We start from the raw sequence: 19254 nt of genomic DNA on the forward strand, positions 1-19254 counted from the left end.
GAGATTCGGGACGCGCAACTCGCGCCAAATCGTGGAGAGGGGATAACGCACACAATCATAGAGATGTTTAAAGAGTAAAAACTCCGGATAAGCTACTTGGGGCGCGTTCCACTTAACGACCGCAACGCTCGCGAGCATCATCTGTCTTTGTTTTACTTTCGGTGAACAACAAAGATGAAATGATACCGTGAGCGTTGCGGTCATTAAGTGGAACGCGCCCTTGGTAGCGTCGCGGCCCCTTACATAGGCAAACCGTTGACAAGCTAGAAAGAAATTTTTCATATACTTGGCGTCGCGACGCTACCGCATCGCTTGATATTACTGTCAGATTGTCAGAGTAGTATGGCTGAAGCGTTATTTAAATCTTTGCAAAACGCGGAAAATTGCATGCTAGGTGTAGATTAGGGTGGATTAACGTGATCTCTAGACATATATAAAGTGCTAATATATTGAAAGAACGCTTGAAAAAATGCCAATGTGTATATAAATATGTTATATACAGGGTGAGTCATTTTAATCAACGCACGCAAATATCTCGTAAAGTAAGCAAGATGGAAAAAAATGTTTTATACAAAAGTTGTAGGGTTCAGAGGGGGACACACGATGAAAATATGGACTTGACCTTGAATGACCTTTTCAAGGCCAAGTCAATATGATCGATGTTTTCTTAAACGGAACCCCCTATTTTTCATTGCATATTCTTGTAGCTTGTCTCGAGAGCTTTTCAAAACACTATAATAAAGTATATTGATCATTCTCTTATTTAGTCGAAAATCTTTAATGATATCAATATAATGATATCAATTTAATATTAGTGTAAGCATTAATGAGCGAAAAATAACAGGAACTTGATTCTAGGACTTCCCTCTCTCAGCTGGCAAGTCCCTCTGCTGATATGAGCCATACAGCCATCCTTTACCACCGTATTTTCTCCGCTCGATTAAAGATTCCTCTAAGAATCTTACATTAGTTATATCCATAAATTAAATCAACATTACTAGCATAACTGATATAATTAAAACATGGAAAATTTAAAAAATATTTGAATAAAATCATTATTTTAGATTAGGAACAAATATTATCAAGTTTTATATATACATATTAATATGTTTAAAAATATTTGAATAAAATTATTATTTTAGATTAGAAAAAAATATTATCAAGCTTTATATACATATACATATTAATATTTTAATTTTTAGTTTTAATCAATAAAAATTAAAAATTCTTGATAAATCGTTTTTTTTAAGTTAGAAATTATTTTCTAAATTTCTAATATCATCCTATGAAATTTATTTTTTTTAATTTCCAAGATTAGAGTGAAATTGTTATTATGATTATGAAGAGATTAATGAAAAAGTAAAAAGATTCTATTGTTTTACAAGGCTTCGCTGGGATTGCAGGATACTACAAGTGATGCCAACAGAAACACGTTGCTACGTGAAAGTGCTTTATTCCTTTCGAAGATCGTTCATCGCAGACAATGGCGTCGGGAATGCCGCTCTCATTTATCGCGCAATATGTGTGCACGCGTGCACGAACTCGCGCGCGCGCGCTCGCACACGTGCACGCGTATGCGTACATATATTTATATACACACATACATATATATATACGCGGTGGGTGTATTTTCGAATCTGCCCGACTAAAAATAACCGGAACGCGTTTCGCTGCATTCCACTGTTGTTGTATTTAAATCCCCGCGCGCCGTGACATACACACATACATATATATATACATATATATATATATATATATATATATATATATATATATATATATATATATATATATATATATATATATATATATATATATATATATATATATATATATATATATATATATATATATATATATATATATATATATATATATATATATATATATATATATATATATATATATATATATATATATATATATATATATATATATATATATATATATATATATATATATATATACGTGTGTTTTTATATTTATATATAAATATACATACCCTCTAATATATAAGCGATTCTAATTATCGAGTAAAGTACCGTCTGATATTAAAAAATACGCATGTATATGTACATATACAATTACAACACACGCCAGGACGGCAGGAATCCTGGTCCAGCGAGACCTTAATAATGCTTTTTTAGAACGAAGGTCAAAATGTACAGTATATATATTTTACATACTTATCGTTTCAGCAATAACAATTTTATTGTACGTAGACTTGCAAAAAGTAATTAAATCATGACAGTGGTACATCGCGTATTGGACGGAAGGGCCCAAAACACTGCGCAGAAGTGTGAGAGGAAATTATAGATTTAAGTTCGGTCGAGGTGCGATTGCTTCTTCGTATTATCTGTTTCTTGCTTTTTCTCTCTCTCTGTCTCACTTTCTCTCTCTCTCTCTCTCTCTCCCTCTCTTTCTCTCTGGCTTTCTCTCGTTTTTTTTTCTCGCTAAGCCTCGCTTTCCTTCTTGCCCTTATTTATTATCTCTTTCGTTTTTGCTTTCTTTTTCTCACATTCTCTCCTCTCAGGTTCTCTCAGATTCTCTCTATCTCTTTCTCTTTCGCTCTTCATTTACACATACGTGCTTATTCTACCTTCCTATCTTTTGCAAAAAGCGGTCCAGCTCGCGTAACACAAACGGAAAGAAGTTTACGTCTCAATAGTGAAAATATTGATTAAAAATCGGGGGTAAAGGGGAAAAGTCATGGCGTCTGTGGGGATGAGAAACAGAATCTTGGCTTATAAAAAACTATCCTGTCGAAGCATGCCCAGTAATACCAGACAAATGATATCGCATTCATCTTTTTCTCCGTTTGATCTTTCTATGTTAATCCTCTCCTGTGATAGTAATGACTTAGTATGTTATTTCTCTTCTTCTTCTCTTATATCGCGCATTTATCTCCTGTTCTTTTATATTACAATAATTAACACCGTCACATACAGACTTATACACTAACGATATGACTACAGCTCCAAACCAGCAGAGCATTCATCGATGAAGAAGTGAGAATAATAGTTTTTACGAATAATTTTTCTCCCTCTCTCTTTCTTTTTCTCTTTCATACTTACTCATTCACACGCATTTTCTTTCATGCACATGTTTCCTTTTGCTCAGTTGTACGCTATATTTGTTCTTTTTCAGAAGGAAAGTTTTTCTTTCACACGTTACCCTCCCTTCTTTCATTCTTTCTCGCGATTGATAAGACTGATATGCCAATTTATTTATAAAATGTTATAAATTATTTGTGAGCGCTTTCTCATGGCTTTATCATGGGCTTGGAGTGGCAAAACTGCTGTTGTTATCGATATTTCTTAATAATTGATATTATATTAATATGCTTAAAGATGGCAAAAGTCGATATTTTTAGTCAATTGATATTCGCAAAACATTATTATTGTTACTGCTAAATACGCTGAAAGTGGCAGAAACGTATATTTCCAGAATACTGATATTATTTTTGCCATCTCTGAAGACCGAAGAATCAATATTCAAAAAATATCGATATTATGTTGCCATCTCTACAGGCTCGGGATAGTTCGTGATCCTTTCAGTATTTAGCGAATGCATATTAGCAGAGATGAGGTTGCCATATTTTTCTCGCCCTTTTAAGACGATTTCACACGGATCACAATCAAATTAAAACACGAACCACAACTGTATTACAATTGGATTACAATTAAATCCCAATCGATTCGATCGCAATTGCATCACGATGTAATCGCAATAAGATCGCACTTGAATTACATTCAGACGCTAACAATGGTTTGATTTGTACATTCTAAAGTTCCATGAGCGCCAGGAACTTATAGGTCTAACAAGTCTAAATTCTCCATTGGACACTCTAGCGGAACGACATACAAGTATATATTCTCCTACATCAAAGATTTCGCACGAGAACGAGACAACATTGCTCGTGTGAAAAACAAAATGGTATGTATTAATTTGTGACTCGTGTGAAATCGATTTTATTTCTCTTTTCCTTCGCGATTGAGAAATTTTCAGCGCGTTTAAGCACCCATTTGATTTCGTATCAGCGATCGCTTGACATCGGCCTATCTCTAATTAGCGATAATTAATTAATTGGCAGCGAAGAACTCTTTAGTTATGCGAATCGGAGAGTTTCCGATTAACCGTTTGAGCGCGTGTAAGAATATTTGATGTAATAAAATATATGCTTTATATTGCGCAACGTTAAATGCGATTGCCTGATTCTAAAGAATTCGGTGTAAGATGAAAATTAGAGCCATATATCTGACGTTGAATGTGTAACGAGATTGTTCAAAATAGTTAATAATAAAATAGCCATAAATTCAACAAATTATTTCATTTTGTTCGAAAAAAAATTGTATATTACTTGAATTTTATATGTTTAACGAATATACTTTGTCTATGATATTTTTCTTATAACAAAAAGCAAGATTACATATATTTTTCGTACATATCTTAGGCAGAAATGCTAAAAAGTAAAATCGAAGATACGTATTTTAGCAGTCAAACGGTTAAGTCGCGCAAGTTATACACAGCTATTTTCGAAATTAGCAAAATCGAATATCTCTCTATTCACGCACACATTTTATGATATTAATTATGAAAACTGAGCTTAAATCAACTAATTGTCAAAAGAAAAAAAATACAAATTGACATTATATTCTAATCATAAATCAAAGTTACAATTTTTAATATGTCATATAAGAAACAATCAAACAAATGACATTAATTTGCAAGAAATTTGCGCAATATCAAGATAATTTCTCGCTCTGGTATTCATTCTTCTAGAATTTATTCTTCACATTTACCCCGTTTTGCCTCCCTCTCATCCTTTTCCGCGAATCGTTGATTCGATTTTATGAGAATACCTTGTTGGAGTACTATAACTATATCTGTAGCAGGTCCTTTGAGAATACATCTAAGAACTTTGCATGCGTTTTAAACGGTTCAAAATAAGAAGAAGAAATTAATTAGTTTATTAAAACATACGTAAGACTTATTCGCATAAGACTGCACGTAGTCTGTCTCGAAATTTTTGAATCATTTAATCGGTTCGCAAAGTTCTCGCATGTTCAAATTACCTTGTATATTCACATACGCGCTAATGATTGAACGGTTGACCAACCAATCGACTAACACGGATGGAGAGTGCTCATTTTTTAACCCTTTATAGGGCACACAATACTTTCTTTAAAATTATATAACCTGAGAAATTAGTGAGTTTAGAATAATCTAAATCTTCTATAACATGTGTATGTGTGTGTGTGTGTGTGTGTGTATGTGTGTGTGTGTGTGTGTGTGTGCGTGTGTACTTGAATTAGATCTTGAAGAAAAATTACATGCGCGAAAGAGAGATTTATCTTTTTAATAATATAAATAATTAAATAAAATATTTGGATTTCTAAAATTAATTTTTATCTTTTGTATAACACAAGTACATTAGCTTCGTCGCTAAACAATGTATATTTAAATCACATTAAGTGTTGAGGCATTTAAAAATCTATAAAGGGTTAAAGATTTGAAACAGGTTTCGGCATACATAAACAAGGAATGTAGCAGTACATTATATCAACATTTAATAAAGTATCTGAAACATTAACAAACGGACTATATGAGCACTACGTAGTTGTCCTTAGTGCACAGCTAGTGGATAGGGATCGTCTTGTCCCAAGGTGTATGGATCTCGATCGATAAATCGATTCTTATATATCACACTTTTACTCCCTCAAAACCTATACATAGCCCCTATCGACTTTCTTTATGATTCGACGAAAGAAACATAATTCTCATGGATTGTATATGTAACAATGCACCATGTGTGTGTTTCAACTTGTAACAAAAAAACTCAATCTTCTCTTATTTTATATAAAAGGATTTCTCTCTATAATTATTTTTCATAATCACATTTTCTCTTTCTCGAACCAAGTTTCTCGAAAACTTCTCATCTTCTTTTTCTCACGAGTATTCTTTGGTGTTGGTATTATTGGATATGCTTGTTATACGATATTACATCATACGTGATCCCCTCCGACGCATGTTTTAGCTTTTGTAAATTCTTTTCCTTCGGTGGTTTCATTACTTTTTCCCCCTCTTCTATCTTTTCACTTACGATTTCGCGTAACTCGTTATCGTCAATGGCTCATTAATACGACGGCAACTCTAATTTGCGCAAATAATTTCATATTATTAGCTCAGTTATTCGTGTACTTTATATGAAACTCGAGTAAACCACATTATGCATTTATAATTGCGTAAGAAGAGGAATAAAAAAAATTAAAAAAAAAATGCAGAAAGAACTCGGTATAAATCATCATCTATTGCTACATTCTGACAGTTCCGAGTGTGGCATAACAATGTGAAGCTTCATTCTTCTACAAAATGCGCGATTACTTTTAAAGAGTTAATTATTAATAATCAGGAGAGCAGCCTTTTATTTCTTTACTTCATTTAAAAGCTACGGATGCATTTGAGTATATTGCGCGTGAATTTTTCGTTTAGCATCTTCTATTCAGTGTAATGAACGTGTAACGAAAATAGCTTAGATCACCACGTACAAATAAGATCGATATTAAACGTTGCCCTGAGTGCCTTGGTACCCTAACGGAATTTGATCTCCGTATCAATATTCAATCTACGACGAAAGATATGCACGAGTCACGATAATGAATCTCGTAAGGTGAAAAGAAAAATCACAATTTGGAATTGATAGTGTCAAAGGTTTAAATCGCTTGTGACAGCAAAAATCTTTAATAGAATGTGTGTGGAGACCAAAATTCACGAATTTACAAAGATCTGTCGCTTTCATCTCTCGATGCTTTTCTAAAATAAATTTTTTTTTAATTTATTCAATTATCCAAAGAATATTCATGGAAAATTGTAATATCACAGATCTCTCCTCAATTGTGTAAATTCATTGCCGAGTCTCGTGCATTGCGGCCATCTTATATCTCAGTTCGCTCCTCCGATCGTGCATTCTCGCTGAAATCGGTAAATGATTACGCCGAATTTTCTCTTCTCTGTCATCTTCGACGCAGTTGCAGCAACCCCGTCGCGCAATATAGAAATAGTGGCTTTACAAAAAATCGTGCCGCAGGACATCGGTCGCCTCCTGGCGGTATACGCGGGTTTGTTAGAAAAATTAGCGGTTTCTTCTCTTTTTCCCTTTTATAATCATAATAATTATTCATAGGATCTTATTTGGCGCAGGCGAAAAATAGATTATATGTGTTACATGCTGTCTTCTCTCACTCCATATTCAACCTCTCTATAAGAGCTTATATTTCTCCTTTTCTGTCTCCTATATTTTTCACTTTTTTTACGTCTCTCTTCTTTTTCTTATTTTTCTATCTTATTTTTTATTACTTCTCTCTCACTATTGTCTCTCCCTTATCCTTTTTTCTTACATTCTTCTTTCTCTTCTCTTTACTCATAGTTTCCGTTTAATTCTGAATAAGGCGTTGGGCTTAGCTTCTCTTAGCACTTATAAACTTAATAAATCTTTTGTTTGTTTGTGTTAAAATGGGCCAGATGGCTCTTAGCGTAACCCGGGGCAACTCGGCAGGATATTTGTGTGAGCTAGTACCGTTAAGAGTAATATAGTTATCTTTTCCTTTGGTATCTATATATGCTATTTAAATGTATCCTCTGTAGTAATTCGCTTATTAGTCCTCATTATTCCTCCTTGTATTCTCTTTTCTCTCTCTGTTTGTTAAAATGCGTACAAACGGAGATGCGGAATTATGTAATATACATGTAACGTATCGAAGGAAACGTGGCATTTATGTGCGACTTATCAGATATTATTAATATATGCCCATTAGTTTTTTTATTATTTGCGTTATTATTATATTTTTTATTTTATTTATCTTTACTTAGTAATATTATTTTATTAATAACCCTTCACGCGCGATCAAATATGATTTGCGGCCGCTCTTTCCTTCGTTTCTTCTTCATTTTTTTCGGTCTCTCTTCCGTTTCGTGATTGCGATCTTGATGCATCACAAAATTCTCTATTTTCCTCTTTTTTTCTCTCTTTCTCTTTCTCTATCTCTTTTTCTCACATTTATTCCTTTTCATGTACTTTTTATTTATTTATTCTTGCTTTACGGAAATTTCGAGAGTGATTGCGCAAAGTCAATCAATAATTAAATGACTTTTCCCCCATTTTAAATTACTTTAGTACAAGCTTCACACAGCCAAAAAATGAAAAGCACTTAAAACAGTGCTCAACACTATATAAACGAGTTCTCGATCAATCAATTAATTAATTTAATTAATTCACAAAATGGATTTTGACCGACTAGTATGGCAGGGGTGGCCGCCACCGCGTGCAGCCCTCGCATTACAAATTTTTTATATACTTTTCGGTTTTCTTTTAGATTTAGCCTACTAAATAGCTTATTCGAAAGTCGTTCTTGTATCCGTGTACGTCGTTGTGTATTTATGTCTGTATACGTGTACGTGTACATGTCCGCGTATGTATGAATATATAGTAACATTAGTACTTTCTACTCTTCGCAAAAACGAATTACTTCTTTCCACTTTGCAAATTTACGAGCCATATATTCTCTTTCCTCTCGCGATTCTTATCTCGTGTTTTCTTTCGGCATATCCGTTAGAATTAGATATACATATTTCGGGTGTGTATATATATTTATATATCATGTACACGAGATATAGGGCATTTCGTCAAATATGTATCGGTAGCGATTATTCCACGATAAATTTGGAAACACTCACTTTTCTTCGACGAGGATTAATACAAAGACCTGGTTACAAAATCGTTGTACGATCAAGATTACAGTTCTACCGATTCGAGTTTCGATAAAGGAAATAAATCAAAAATTAATATGTTGTTTTTTTTTACAAGTTATTTCAAATTGTGATTTTAAAAGTTCGAGATAAATAATGGCGAATGAAATGTTTATACAAACTCAGCTGTATAAACACACTCATTAAAGAAATATGACTTTCCTGCTTTCCTGCACGATTTACCTTGTACATGATATATTTGCATATATTTACACGTAATACTCGTCGCGGCACAAATTAATCGTCGAAAACGTTATCCGAATGATAACAAACGTTCGTTTTAATTCTTATACATTACATTATTTTTTTTCAGCAGCGCTTTAAAATACGTTTTGAGAGAGACTCATATAATACCTAAATATATCACTTGAAAGCGGTCGTCTCGATCTACGAGCGCTCGTACTTGTTTCTCGCCTGTATTACTTCTTTTTTACTATTTTCTTCTTTCTTTTATTCACACAGGCGGCGCTCGAGCATCCTCCGTGCCACTCCTAATACCCTTGTATTTTTAAATGCGCGAGGATTCATGGCGATCGATTCTACCTTTCGCGTATCGATTCTTTATCTCTGCTAGACAATCCGTGATTATTCTCATTTGATATCAAGCGACTAATTTTAGCAGCTTATTGCTATTTTAATTCGATAGTGGTGTTGATCGTATAATAAGAAATCGAGCAAGGAAGGATCGATCGTGGCGATCCATGGAGGGATCAAGACAAAGATGGAGGATGTTCGAGAATGACGCCGGCATCTAAATTGCTTTTAATTACTCGCTTTATCTTCTTTGAATAATAATATTCGTAATATCCTACCCAGCCTGATTACCATACGCGTTATTATTATTGTTATTATTATTACTATTATTATTAGTTATTCTTTTGGTTGATCAAAAAAGGGAACTCTCGACGGCGCGCCGATTTACTCTTCTTTGCGACTCCTTTTCGCGTTAATTAATTAGCAGTGACAAATCGTCTCGCTTTATGGCGATAGCGAAATATAATTCTAACTTCGTAGCGATACTAGTTATCTTTCTCCTTTTTCTTAATTGTTAACTAATTATTTCGGAATGCATCTTCGACTCGCATAATTCTCTCACTACCGATAATTTTTTCTCTCCCTCTCACTCATTCTCAGACATACTTCCATTCACTCTTCCTCTCTCGCTTTTCCCTTCGTACTCTCATTCACGTTATTCATGTTCTCCTCTTCTCCTCTTTTTCTGTCTCTTTCCTGGATCCTCGACGGAGGGAACGCTTAGATAATCGACAATCGCTTCGTTAATCGATTCGTACAGACCACAGCGGAAAGGATGATAGGGGAGAAAAGTTCTTTTCCCTCTTCCTCCAGGAATGCAGGTGACTTAATTTTACAGAAGGAACATCGGCGACTACTCCCGCTCGCTCGTCCTGTGCCCTTTTACAAGACGCCTTATCGTGCCCCGGTGCACAAACAGAAAACGTCGAAAGTTATACTTCCGTGACACCTCGTTTGGTTTTTTTCTTTTCTTTCTTTGTTTGCGTAATTAAAAATAGACACGGCGTAACGTAATGGAAGTCCAACGAATTTTCGAGGATTCGCTTTTGCATGACGATTTCAGATACGTATTGTGAGCGGAAAGAATTTCAACCATTTTAATTTTAAATTAACAATTAAATCCAATTTCTGTATCTCGATTTTCTAAATCTTTAGTGAATGAATAAGTCGATAGTATAAATTCTCTCATATGTAAACTTTATCTTAGATTTCAACTTAATTTTGGTTTAATTCCTTTAATGAGCAATTCAAATAAAACAAAAAAATTGGGAGTAATTTAATTAATATTTAATTTGTGTGCTCTATGAGCAATTACCACGCGAGTAACTTTTAGATTAAGACAAATCTGTTCATCTTTGAGAGGTCGTCATGAAAGCTCGATCCTTGGCATTTATTTTCAGGCAACGAAAGTCTGCCGATGGAAACCGAACGGAATAACAACGTATGTCTGATATTTTATAATATTTTTTTTCTATCTGACGGCGGCCTATTTTTCATATTTATTCAGCCGACTATGTATAACCGCCTCGGCTTGATCGATTCTACGGAGACTTGGAATTTTGATACGATTATTATGAATAATCCGACGCGCAGCGACAACGATGATGTCGTAATTCGCCACCTAATGGCTATCTTCGTGTACTCTAACGGCTACTGACTGCCTAGCGGAGTAGTTTCTCGTTATCTAAACACTTCACCATAGCGTGTTTTTTTTTGTTCGGTAATAGTAGTAGCAGTAGTAGTAATAGTAATAGCGCAATAGTAGTTAATAATAATAGTAAATATAGTAATGATAAGAGAGTAATAGTAGTAATAGTAATAGTAGTAGCGGTTGCAGTAGTGATAGTACAGTAATAGTATTTTTTAGTAGTAGTAATATAAATTTATCGTTCATAGAACAATTTTTTACTCACTTTTGTCTCTTGTTTTCACACATTCTCTCTATCTCTTTCTTTCACGATTTTAGCTAGGCTGGTAGTTTGATGCATAGTTTTTTATATTTTGCTTTTTTTATTATTTCTATACTTCTTTTCTCGGACTAAATCAGCGAGGCGAGAGGTCTGAGTATTGTATTAAAAGCGTGTAACTTAAATCTCCGTGTAATTATTGTATCAATATATATCTTGTTATATCTCTATATATTCCATTATTTCTCTGCTTCTTTCACCTTTCTCTCTCTTTTACATACATGTATACGCATACATACACACACATGCGCACACATGCACTTGCATTCACTCTCTCTATCTCTCTCTCTCTCTTTCTCAATCTCTTTCATTTCGTGAACTCTAAAATTTCACCATCGTCGATATTGTGTCTATTAAAAAATGAGATTAGCTGTCTGTTAAAATCACTTCTAAGAGAGATTACCAACTGAGATCGATTTATCTTTTCTTTCCTTGTTTTTTTTTTTAATTAATTGCTTCGTCATTTGCGTAATCGATCGCATATTTAAAACAGCTGATACACAATGAGATATAAGAACAAGGAGCGTAAACTGGTATTGTTACCAACAAACAATGAATGGTACATCGAACAACGAATCGAGAATAAATATATATCGCGAATAATGCGGATCTTACATTCCTTTTTCAATCAGTTAAATCAGTGCAAAACTACTTCCATCCTAAAAGGCGGAAAACTCTCTACGTATTTGACTTTTCTCAATCGTGTCTATGCTTTAATTCTCATTTAATGTCTCTTTTAGGTATTTCCATATTACTTATATTATGGTTGTCAATTATGAGACTAAACTCCATTGATTTTGTTGCTCGATAATACCTAGTTTTTCATATGTTACTACTTGCGCAACTATTTCTTTATTTTTTAAGTTAATATTGGCAAACTAATTTTTTACTTCTTGCTCCTATATTTTCTTTGAACTCTTCATTATGTATCAGCCTTAAATCACATGTGCCTTGTTAAACAGAATTAGTTAACCTCTTCAGTATCAAAACTAAATATATTAATGATCTAAGTAAATTTTGTAAAAACTTTGTCAAATTAGCATATGTCATATTAGCAATATAATGCTTTAACGTATGCCAATTAATGAAAACTAATGCGCGACATATACAATAATAAACAATAGTAAATGGATACTGAAAAGGTTCACCTGGGCTCTGCTTCGGTTTTCCTCCATCGAGTCGAATAACAATCGAAAATCGATAACTTCGGGAGATGGAACGAGGACCTTGTATGTTTTCGCGTTTACGTGTATATCTCTCCCCTTCCTATATCCTTGAATTCTACACGAGTGAAGATATGTCCCGCTACTTGACTTCTCATCGAATTTGGATCGAATCAGCACGTCGAATATTGATCGGATTTGGACCGATTTGGCTCCGCAGGATGTACCTGGGGTAATTCCTTGGCGTGATATAAATCGAGAGCGCTAAATTGGCAGTTTTGGGTGATTCTGCGACATATTTCTGTCGTATTAAAAGAAGTGGAACTTTGAGACGAACAGATTTGGAATATCTCTCCGGGAAGAGATTAGGTGTTAGGATCGATTGGCGTGCCAATTCGTTCTCCAAACAGTAGCTTGCCTCGACAACATGTTTTCCTCTTCCTTCTTGATACGAATTCTGTTGCCATCTAACTTAAAACCTAAATGACCCAACAATAATCTAAATTCTACTTCTTTAATTACCGAAATGTATCACTGTGTTTCGGACGAATTAAAAACGACTTTTGTAGAATACTGATCCCGTTAAAAATTTGCTTACAGGAGAGGAAGAGGAAAACTGTAAGAGTTATCGTAACGTTTTCTCTCGACATTTTACAACCAACTTGTACTTCTCGTTATCAAAGATATACTTCTGGCAGCTCCAAGACAAATCAAAATTTAGTTCCGTAAAGAATAGCACAGTAATCCTTTGATCTTTGAGCTTTGATAAAGACGAAGAACGTGATATATGAGCTATTTTTAACACACGCGTACTTTCATGCACGTTGACCATCGTTAATAGTCATTATTCTGTCCCCGGTGCAAACAATCATCCACGATTTTCGAAAAGTCACTGTCGCATACATCGAAGACAGAAATATCAAATCGTACGCGTTGAAAGGTTTCAAATTATGATTTGGATAAAAACGCGCGCCATCGGCAGACATTTTCGGTTTTGATTTTTTGGACACTTGTTATCATTACAATCCCTCTCGTACCGTCTCACGCGATCTTCATATTCAATCTTTATCGCAATATCTATCGTAATTCTTTGAAATTCACCATCCATACATACGGACATACACCCTTGCCACTTATAATGCTGAGGCCTAGTTTCTATTGTTTTTTGCTTCAAATATAAACATGCGAATTGATTTACTTTTATATATGTCTATATAATACGAAGCTTTAATTGGAAAGATAATATCGTGCTATAATTTGACATCAATAAGTAATTTCCGTCAAAAATGATAATTAGTTCAAGTAACGCTTTGATTTTTCACAATATGCCTCTAGTTTTTTTCTTCGGATATATTCGCTCTAGATAATTTTAATTATAGCAATTTTAAGCGGCAGGGGTGCGTAAACCGACATTGGCAAAGTAACTTTTGCAGTCACATGTAGATATCATCGAAATCGTTAGCGTCATTATTTTCGCAAATGTCTAATTATTATGATTAATCTCTCTAACGATATATTAATCTCTTGTTTACATGAAATGATGGCGCCATTCGATTTCGACCTTAGCTTCATCGGCACTTATGTAATCTATTTACGCGTACACAGATACGCGTGTATCAGCAAATGTGTGTAACAAATAGGAAAAATTAATTCTGTAATCCTAATTGCCTCACATTATTAATGCATTATGTAATGGTAACCCAATATAAAAATTAGCTTACTTGTTCTTTATGAAAAAAATGACTAAAAAGAAATGGAATATTTTTCCAACACACACCACGTACTCCCTCTCTTTCTCTCTCTCTCGCGCGCGCTCTCACTCTTGCTCTCTCTCTCTCTTTCTCTCTCTCTCTCTCTCGCTATTGCTTTCGCTCTCGTTCTCTCTCTCGCTTTCTCTCTATAAATGTTGTTCCTCCGTCTTTCGACCTTGATGCTTCTTTCGCGTGCCTCTTTGCCGTTTCCGCAGTTTTTCTCTCTCTCTCTCTCTCTCTCTCTCTCTCTCTCTCTCTCTCGCTATTGCTTTCGCTCTCGTTCTCTCTCTCTATCTCTCTCTCTCGCTTTCTCTCTATAAATGTTGTTCCTCCGTCTTTCGACCTTGATGCTTCTTTCGCGTGCCTCTTTGCCGTTTCCGCAGTTTTCGCCTCTTCTGCAAGCAGCGTCTTCGTCCAAGTGTCCTCGTCCGCACTCGCGATTAATCATAAAACGTACTTTGTTAATTTACCCTCGCCCTACGTGTACGGTACTCGATATTAATTGTATCGATAATAATTAATATAGTATTATCTGGTACGATCCCCGTTTTGTTTTGCCGTCTCTATCGGCTCCCCCTTCCCGTTTTCACTCGTCGGATACCGGAAATCGGAGGAGCCCGCAGGGACGGGTGGGACACTCGACAGCGCTTATACGAAGACGCCGCGATGTTTTTTCGATATCATTTGTTATATTTTTATTTTTTATTTTATTTTTTTGTTTTGAACACTGGAGTCGGTGGTGTGGGGGATTCGGGCCGCACGCGTGCTCACATGGCACGCGAGCAAGAAATATCCCGTCCCCTTCGTTCGCACGTAGATCCTTACGTGAGGCGCAAGTCTTCTGAGGCGGTGGCGGGAGAGATGACGACGTCTCGAGAATGGGGATAGATTCGTTCTTGCTCTTCGCACATTTTGGGTCTGTTCCACCTCTCATCCCCGTTTCTCGTCACAGATGGAGGAAGCACCCGATCGATTTCCCGGAAAATCGCGTGATCCTTGGTGATCTCTCGCGATCTTGACCTGAGGCGCCCCTGACGGATCTGATTGGACAGGCTGGTGAGATGTGACGCTGGCACCAGCCGTTACGGCTATGACGAGGTGTGAAGGAGGCCTACGTCAGGTACCGCAGGAAGCCGCAGTTGCTCTTTGACAACTGACCCAGCAACGGCCACCATGCTGCCACCATCTCCTTCACTGCAATCGATAGCGTAGAGTGAGAATAAGACTATCGGCCGAATGTAATACCGATATTTCGTAGTTGAATACGATATATGCGCAAGTTAAATCTGCAATACCTAGTAGTCAAACGTCAGTCTCGATGCTCATGCAGGCTGGATTGATATTGTTATTGTGGCGAGGGTTGCAATTTGACTTTTTAGTTATCTCTGGATGAGTAAACAAAGTGCCCTCCTCCAGTTCCATTATATCTGACGAGGATTCCGACATCGAGATCTTCTTCAGACCTGAAAAACGCACATTTTCCCATAAAAATCTTTATTCCGTATTTTCAATTATCTATAATTCCAATTTATTATCATTAGTCCTTAGATCGATATCTATATCCCATAAAGAAACACTACGGCATACCTAAAGTGCCAGGAAGATACGGACAGCTAGTCACATGATTGAAGTTCTGCGACTGCATCTCCTCCTGATCAGTCTCACGATGATAGAAGTAGTTGAAGTTGGAGACGATAACGGGGACGGGTAGAGCGATCGTCAGGACACCGGCAATCGCGCATAATGAGCCCACGATCTTTCCCCAGACTCCCACGGGCCTATAACAAAATTAGGAAAAATACCGGTATCAGATGCCTGGTTCTAGATACGTACGACAACTTAGAGAGCACGGACGCAAACTTCAACTTTTGGTGCTAGGTGTGGTGTTTCTATCTTGTGTAAATCTGCCGTGTTTTCGAGTGTGGCGCTACTTATGCGGTATTGGAGGCTCCTATAATATTATCCGCATGCGTTGGCGGAATGTTAAACGAAGTGAACATATACCATATACCACACGAACCATACACGTCGACTGCACGTACAGTTATCTAATCCGAATACATTTCATTTCGTCGATAGACCTGCGACTGAGCAAGGTCAGCCGTCTCAATATCTTTCGGTAATTTTCCAACCAACAGTCTCAATTTTTCATTCAACCAACGCTACGTGATTAATTCTATACGTTCTCAATCGTATATAAATATAGCGACGCGTGACGCGTGTCTATAAGCGAGCACTCTAGGCTAGACTACGGGACTAACGTAAGGACTCGCTAAAATGACTTCTTCGTAATGCGTGCTGAAAAAAGCACGTTGCGCTACAGGCCCACTGAGAATGATACGGCAACCTGTGCTATTCTATTTCTTTAAAATTTACACATCGAGCTTAATCGGTCAATTTTTATATAGTCGCACTTGGCTACTACTTATAGTGAGGCCAGAACAATTCGATGATGCACAGCGGAGGCAAGCACTTGACCGAATCGACGTCTTTGAGTTTTTGAGAAGAACAACTGATAATGAGTGCAGTTCTTTTCTTTCACAGGCATTCGCGAAATGTATCGAATAATTACTCGTTGTGCGCTGAAGAGGCACGAGAAATTACGGCGTCATTATTAGTGGCCTGGATAAAAATAACTCGCTATTCTTTTAAAATATCTGATGATACGATATTGCAGAAATTACATTAATAATATTGTATATATTATCGCTCTAATAATTTACTTTATTAAATCACTGTATGCATGTAATGCTCTACGAAGAATTGTTACAATTAAACAATTGCAAAAAATTATTATGTTACTAATTATACTTCGAATAAAAATTAGAAAAGTATTCTTTCATGCGTTGCATGAACGTTTCAATTTGCCTTTATTTTTACATTTAATTTAACATTCTGGTGAATTAATTCAGCCAAGCTTTTTCCCGCTTTTTCTGAACTGGTATTTACGACAAGGCGCCAATTAGATTACGTGCGAGTCGTAAGTTCAACAGAAATTCTCGCTCATCGTACAAATCGATTGTGCCAAATATACTCGAATGTCAATGATACACTACTCAAATACGTATGAATGTAAGTACGAACAAAAAGCTCGTTTTTCATGTGTCTTCAACTTGTCTATACATTTTCTCGCATATAGTTTTGTTGTCATTTTAACAGTATTGATGACTCAGTCCAATTTTGATGATTCAGTCCAATTGACAATCAATTTGGCAAACGAAATAACGATCATTTTTCTATTATCGACTAGAGATTAGCATTAAAGTGCGTGTTTTACACACACACAAAACTGCTAGAAAATCGATGTACTTCAACTTCTTACCGAGATTATAAAGAGTCGATTGGATTATAAAGGCAAATTTGTGATTGTTGCCGGTTAATCACGAAGCAATTGAACGTCAACTTTTCGTTGGTATTTATATATTGATATAGCAAATTTAATTAAATGAACGGACAACTCGCCTACGTCTGTGCAACACTCGTCTTCATTAATTGAGCAGTCATTAAAGTGATAAAGGCATGAGTTGTAAAAAAGAGATTGTTCCCGCTAGGTTGTTATACTATAGGCCTTCGCGATCCATGACCATGGTGATCATAATGACGCTAGCGTAGTTATGAGAAGAAATGAGATCGAGCAAGAAAGTAATGTTTGCTATAATAATTGTGATATATTGTAATGATAATAGTCTGCGTGGGCAATCGCATGCTGGGCAATCGTCAGGCAAGAACGCATGCATCGATTTTTCTCATCAAGAAATCTTGCAAGATTAAAAATCTCAGGAGACCCTTTTTCAGAGAGCACACGCAAGAATCTGTAGAACCACATTATGGAATAAAGGAGGAGTAAAATTTCAATGAGATGATGCGGATGTGTGTGAATTCAAATAAAACGAAAGGTCTGAATAAATAAGAAGCTTAAGGATGCATGAATCGGTCAATTCGATAGGTCGGAGTTCACAAGACCAAAGATGGGAATCTTTTTTTGGAAAAACCCTCTTTTTTACTGCTCCTTTTTTTATGTACAAAGTTAAAACGATATTGACCATCATCTCTCTATGTGTTAAAATAATGTAATTTTCCTTACATTGTTAGAATGTACCTATAATCAAAGGTAAAAAAAAAAACAAAAGTGGATTTCTGTCTATCGAGCTCTGTTCAGAAAATCTTACGGTCGGTCCATCCGCGTTCAAGATTTTCCATTTAAACTGTAGAGAAATGGGCCCCAAAACCGGTTATAATAATCACCCTTCTTTCACGCCAGCAAATATATCATGCGTGAGCCACACGGGTCGATGTCGTTCAGTGATCATTCGGTGGGGCAAGCGGCGCTCGCTTCTGCGCAAAGTCGATCATACCATCGTTCGCGTCATCGAATTACTTCTAATAAAATAAACAAAGACACATTGGATCGCTGGTCTCGCGTGCCTTGACATTTTTCTATATCAACGATGGTATTAAACACAATGAAAATTGCAAGGACAAACGAATAAATTTTCCAAGTATATTTCTACAATTTTATTATTAATTCATTACTGTGATTCTTTCTAGACCGCAATCGGTAGCGTGCAAAGAGCAAGTGTCATAATCTTGCAAACAATATTGACCATCTATAGCGCGAGTTCAACAAACCACGTCGCGCAAAGGTCATCGGAAGTGGAATAGCCGGACACCTCGCGGCAACGCGCATTTCGCGGGTGTGCATCGATCGATATGTGAGGTGTAGCATAGCGTAGCGGCTTCAAATCTCTCCGTGATTTTTCCTTTCGTTTCAGGGCGGTTCCGTGTTTGAGGACACTTATTGATTTACGGTAGACAATTGCCTGAGAGGCCTCCCAGGCCGCGACACGACGGCGATTTTTTCCCAATAATAGAAAATTAAGAGTATCTAAGCTTTTTCCCATTATTGCAAAGGATAAACTGCTCCATATTTAAAAAAAAAATATTTCAAATTATATTTTAAACACAATTATCAGGAAATATTAAGTAGTATTTTTTTGTAACTTGTTTTTAGAACGTAAAGTATATATATATATA

The 19254-nt window shown here is 35.9% G+C and overlaps 1 protein-coding gene across 14 annotated transcripts in view; it reads right to left on the reverse strand.

Moving 5' to 3' along the window:
• Window positions 1-14903: 14903 nt before the first annotated feature.
• Window positions 14904-19254, reverse strand: part of LOC115237144 (potassium voltage-gated channel protein Shaker) — a 101548-nt gene continuing 97197 nt past the window's right edge. For 13 of the 14 annotated variants that reach the window (XM_029810006.1, XM_029810005.1, XM_029810004.1 and 10 more), the window contains 3 exons: window positions 15808-15998; window positions 15516-15683; window positions 14904-15414 (listed from right to left, as the gene is read on the reverse strand). In XM_029810006.1, the coding sequence (XP_029665866.1) occupies window positions 15523-15683; window positions 15808-15998 (352 nt within the window). In that variant the 3' untranslated portion in view covers window positions 14904-15414; window positions 15516-15522. Of the gene's footprint in view, window positions 15415-15515; window positions 15684-15807; window positions 15999-19254 lie in introns of those variants that run through there. The other variant, XM_029810017.1, reaches the window with a different exon arrangement.

Source organism: Formica exsecta, unplaced genomic scaffold (genome assembly GCF_003651465.1).
Source record: "Formica exsecta isolate Colony F162 unplaced genomic scaffold, ASM365146v1 scaffold28, whole genome shotgun sequence".
NCBI lineage: Eukaryota > Metazoa > Arthropoda > Insecta > Hymenoptera > Formicidae > Formica > Formica exsecta.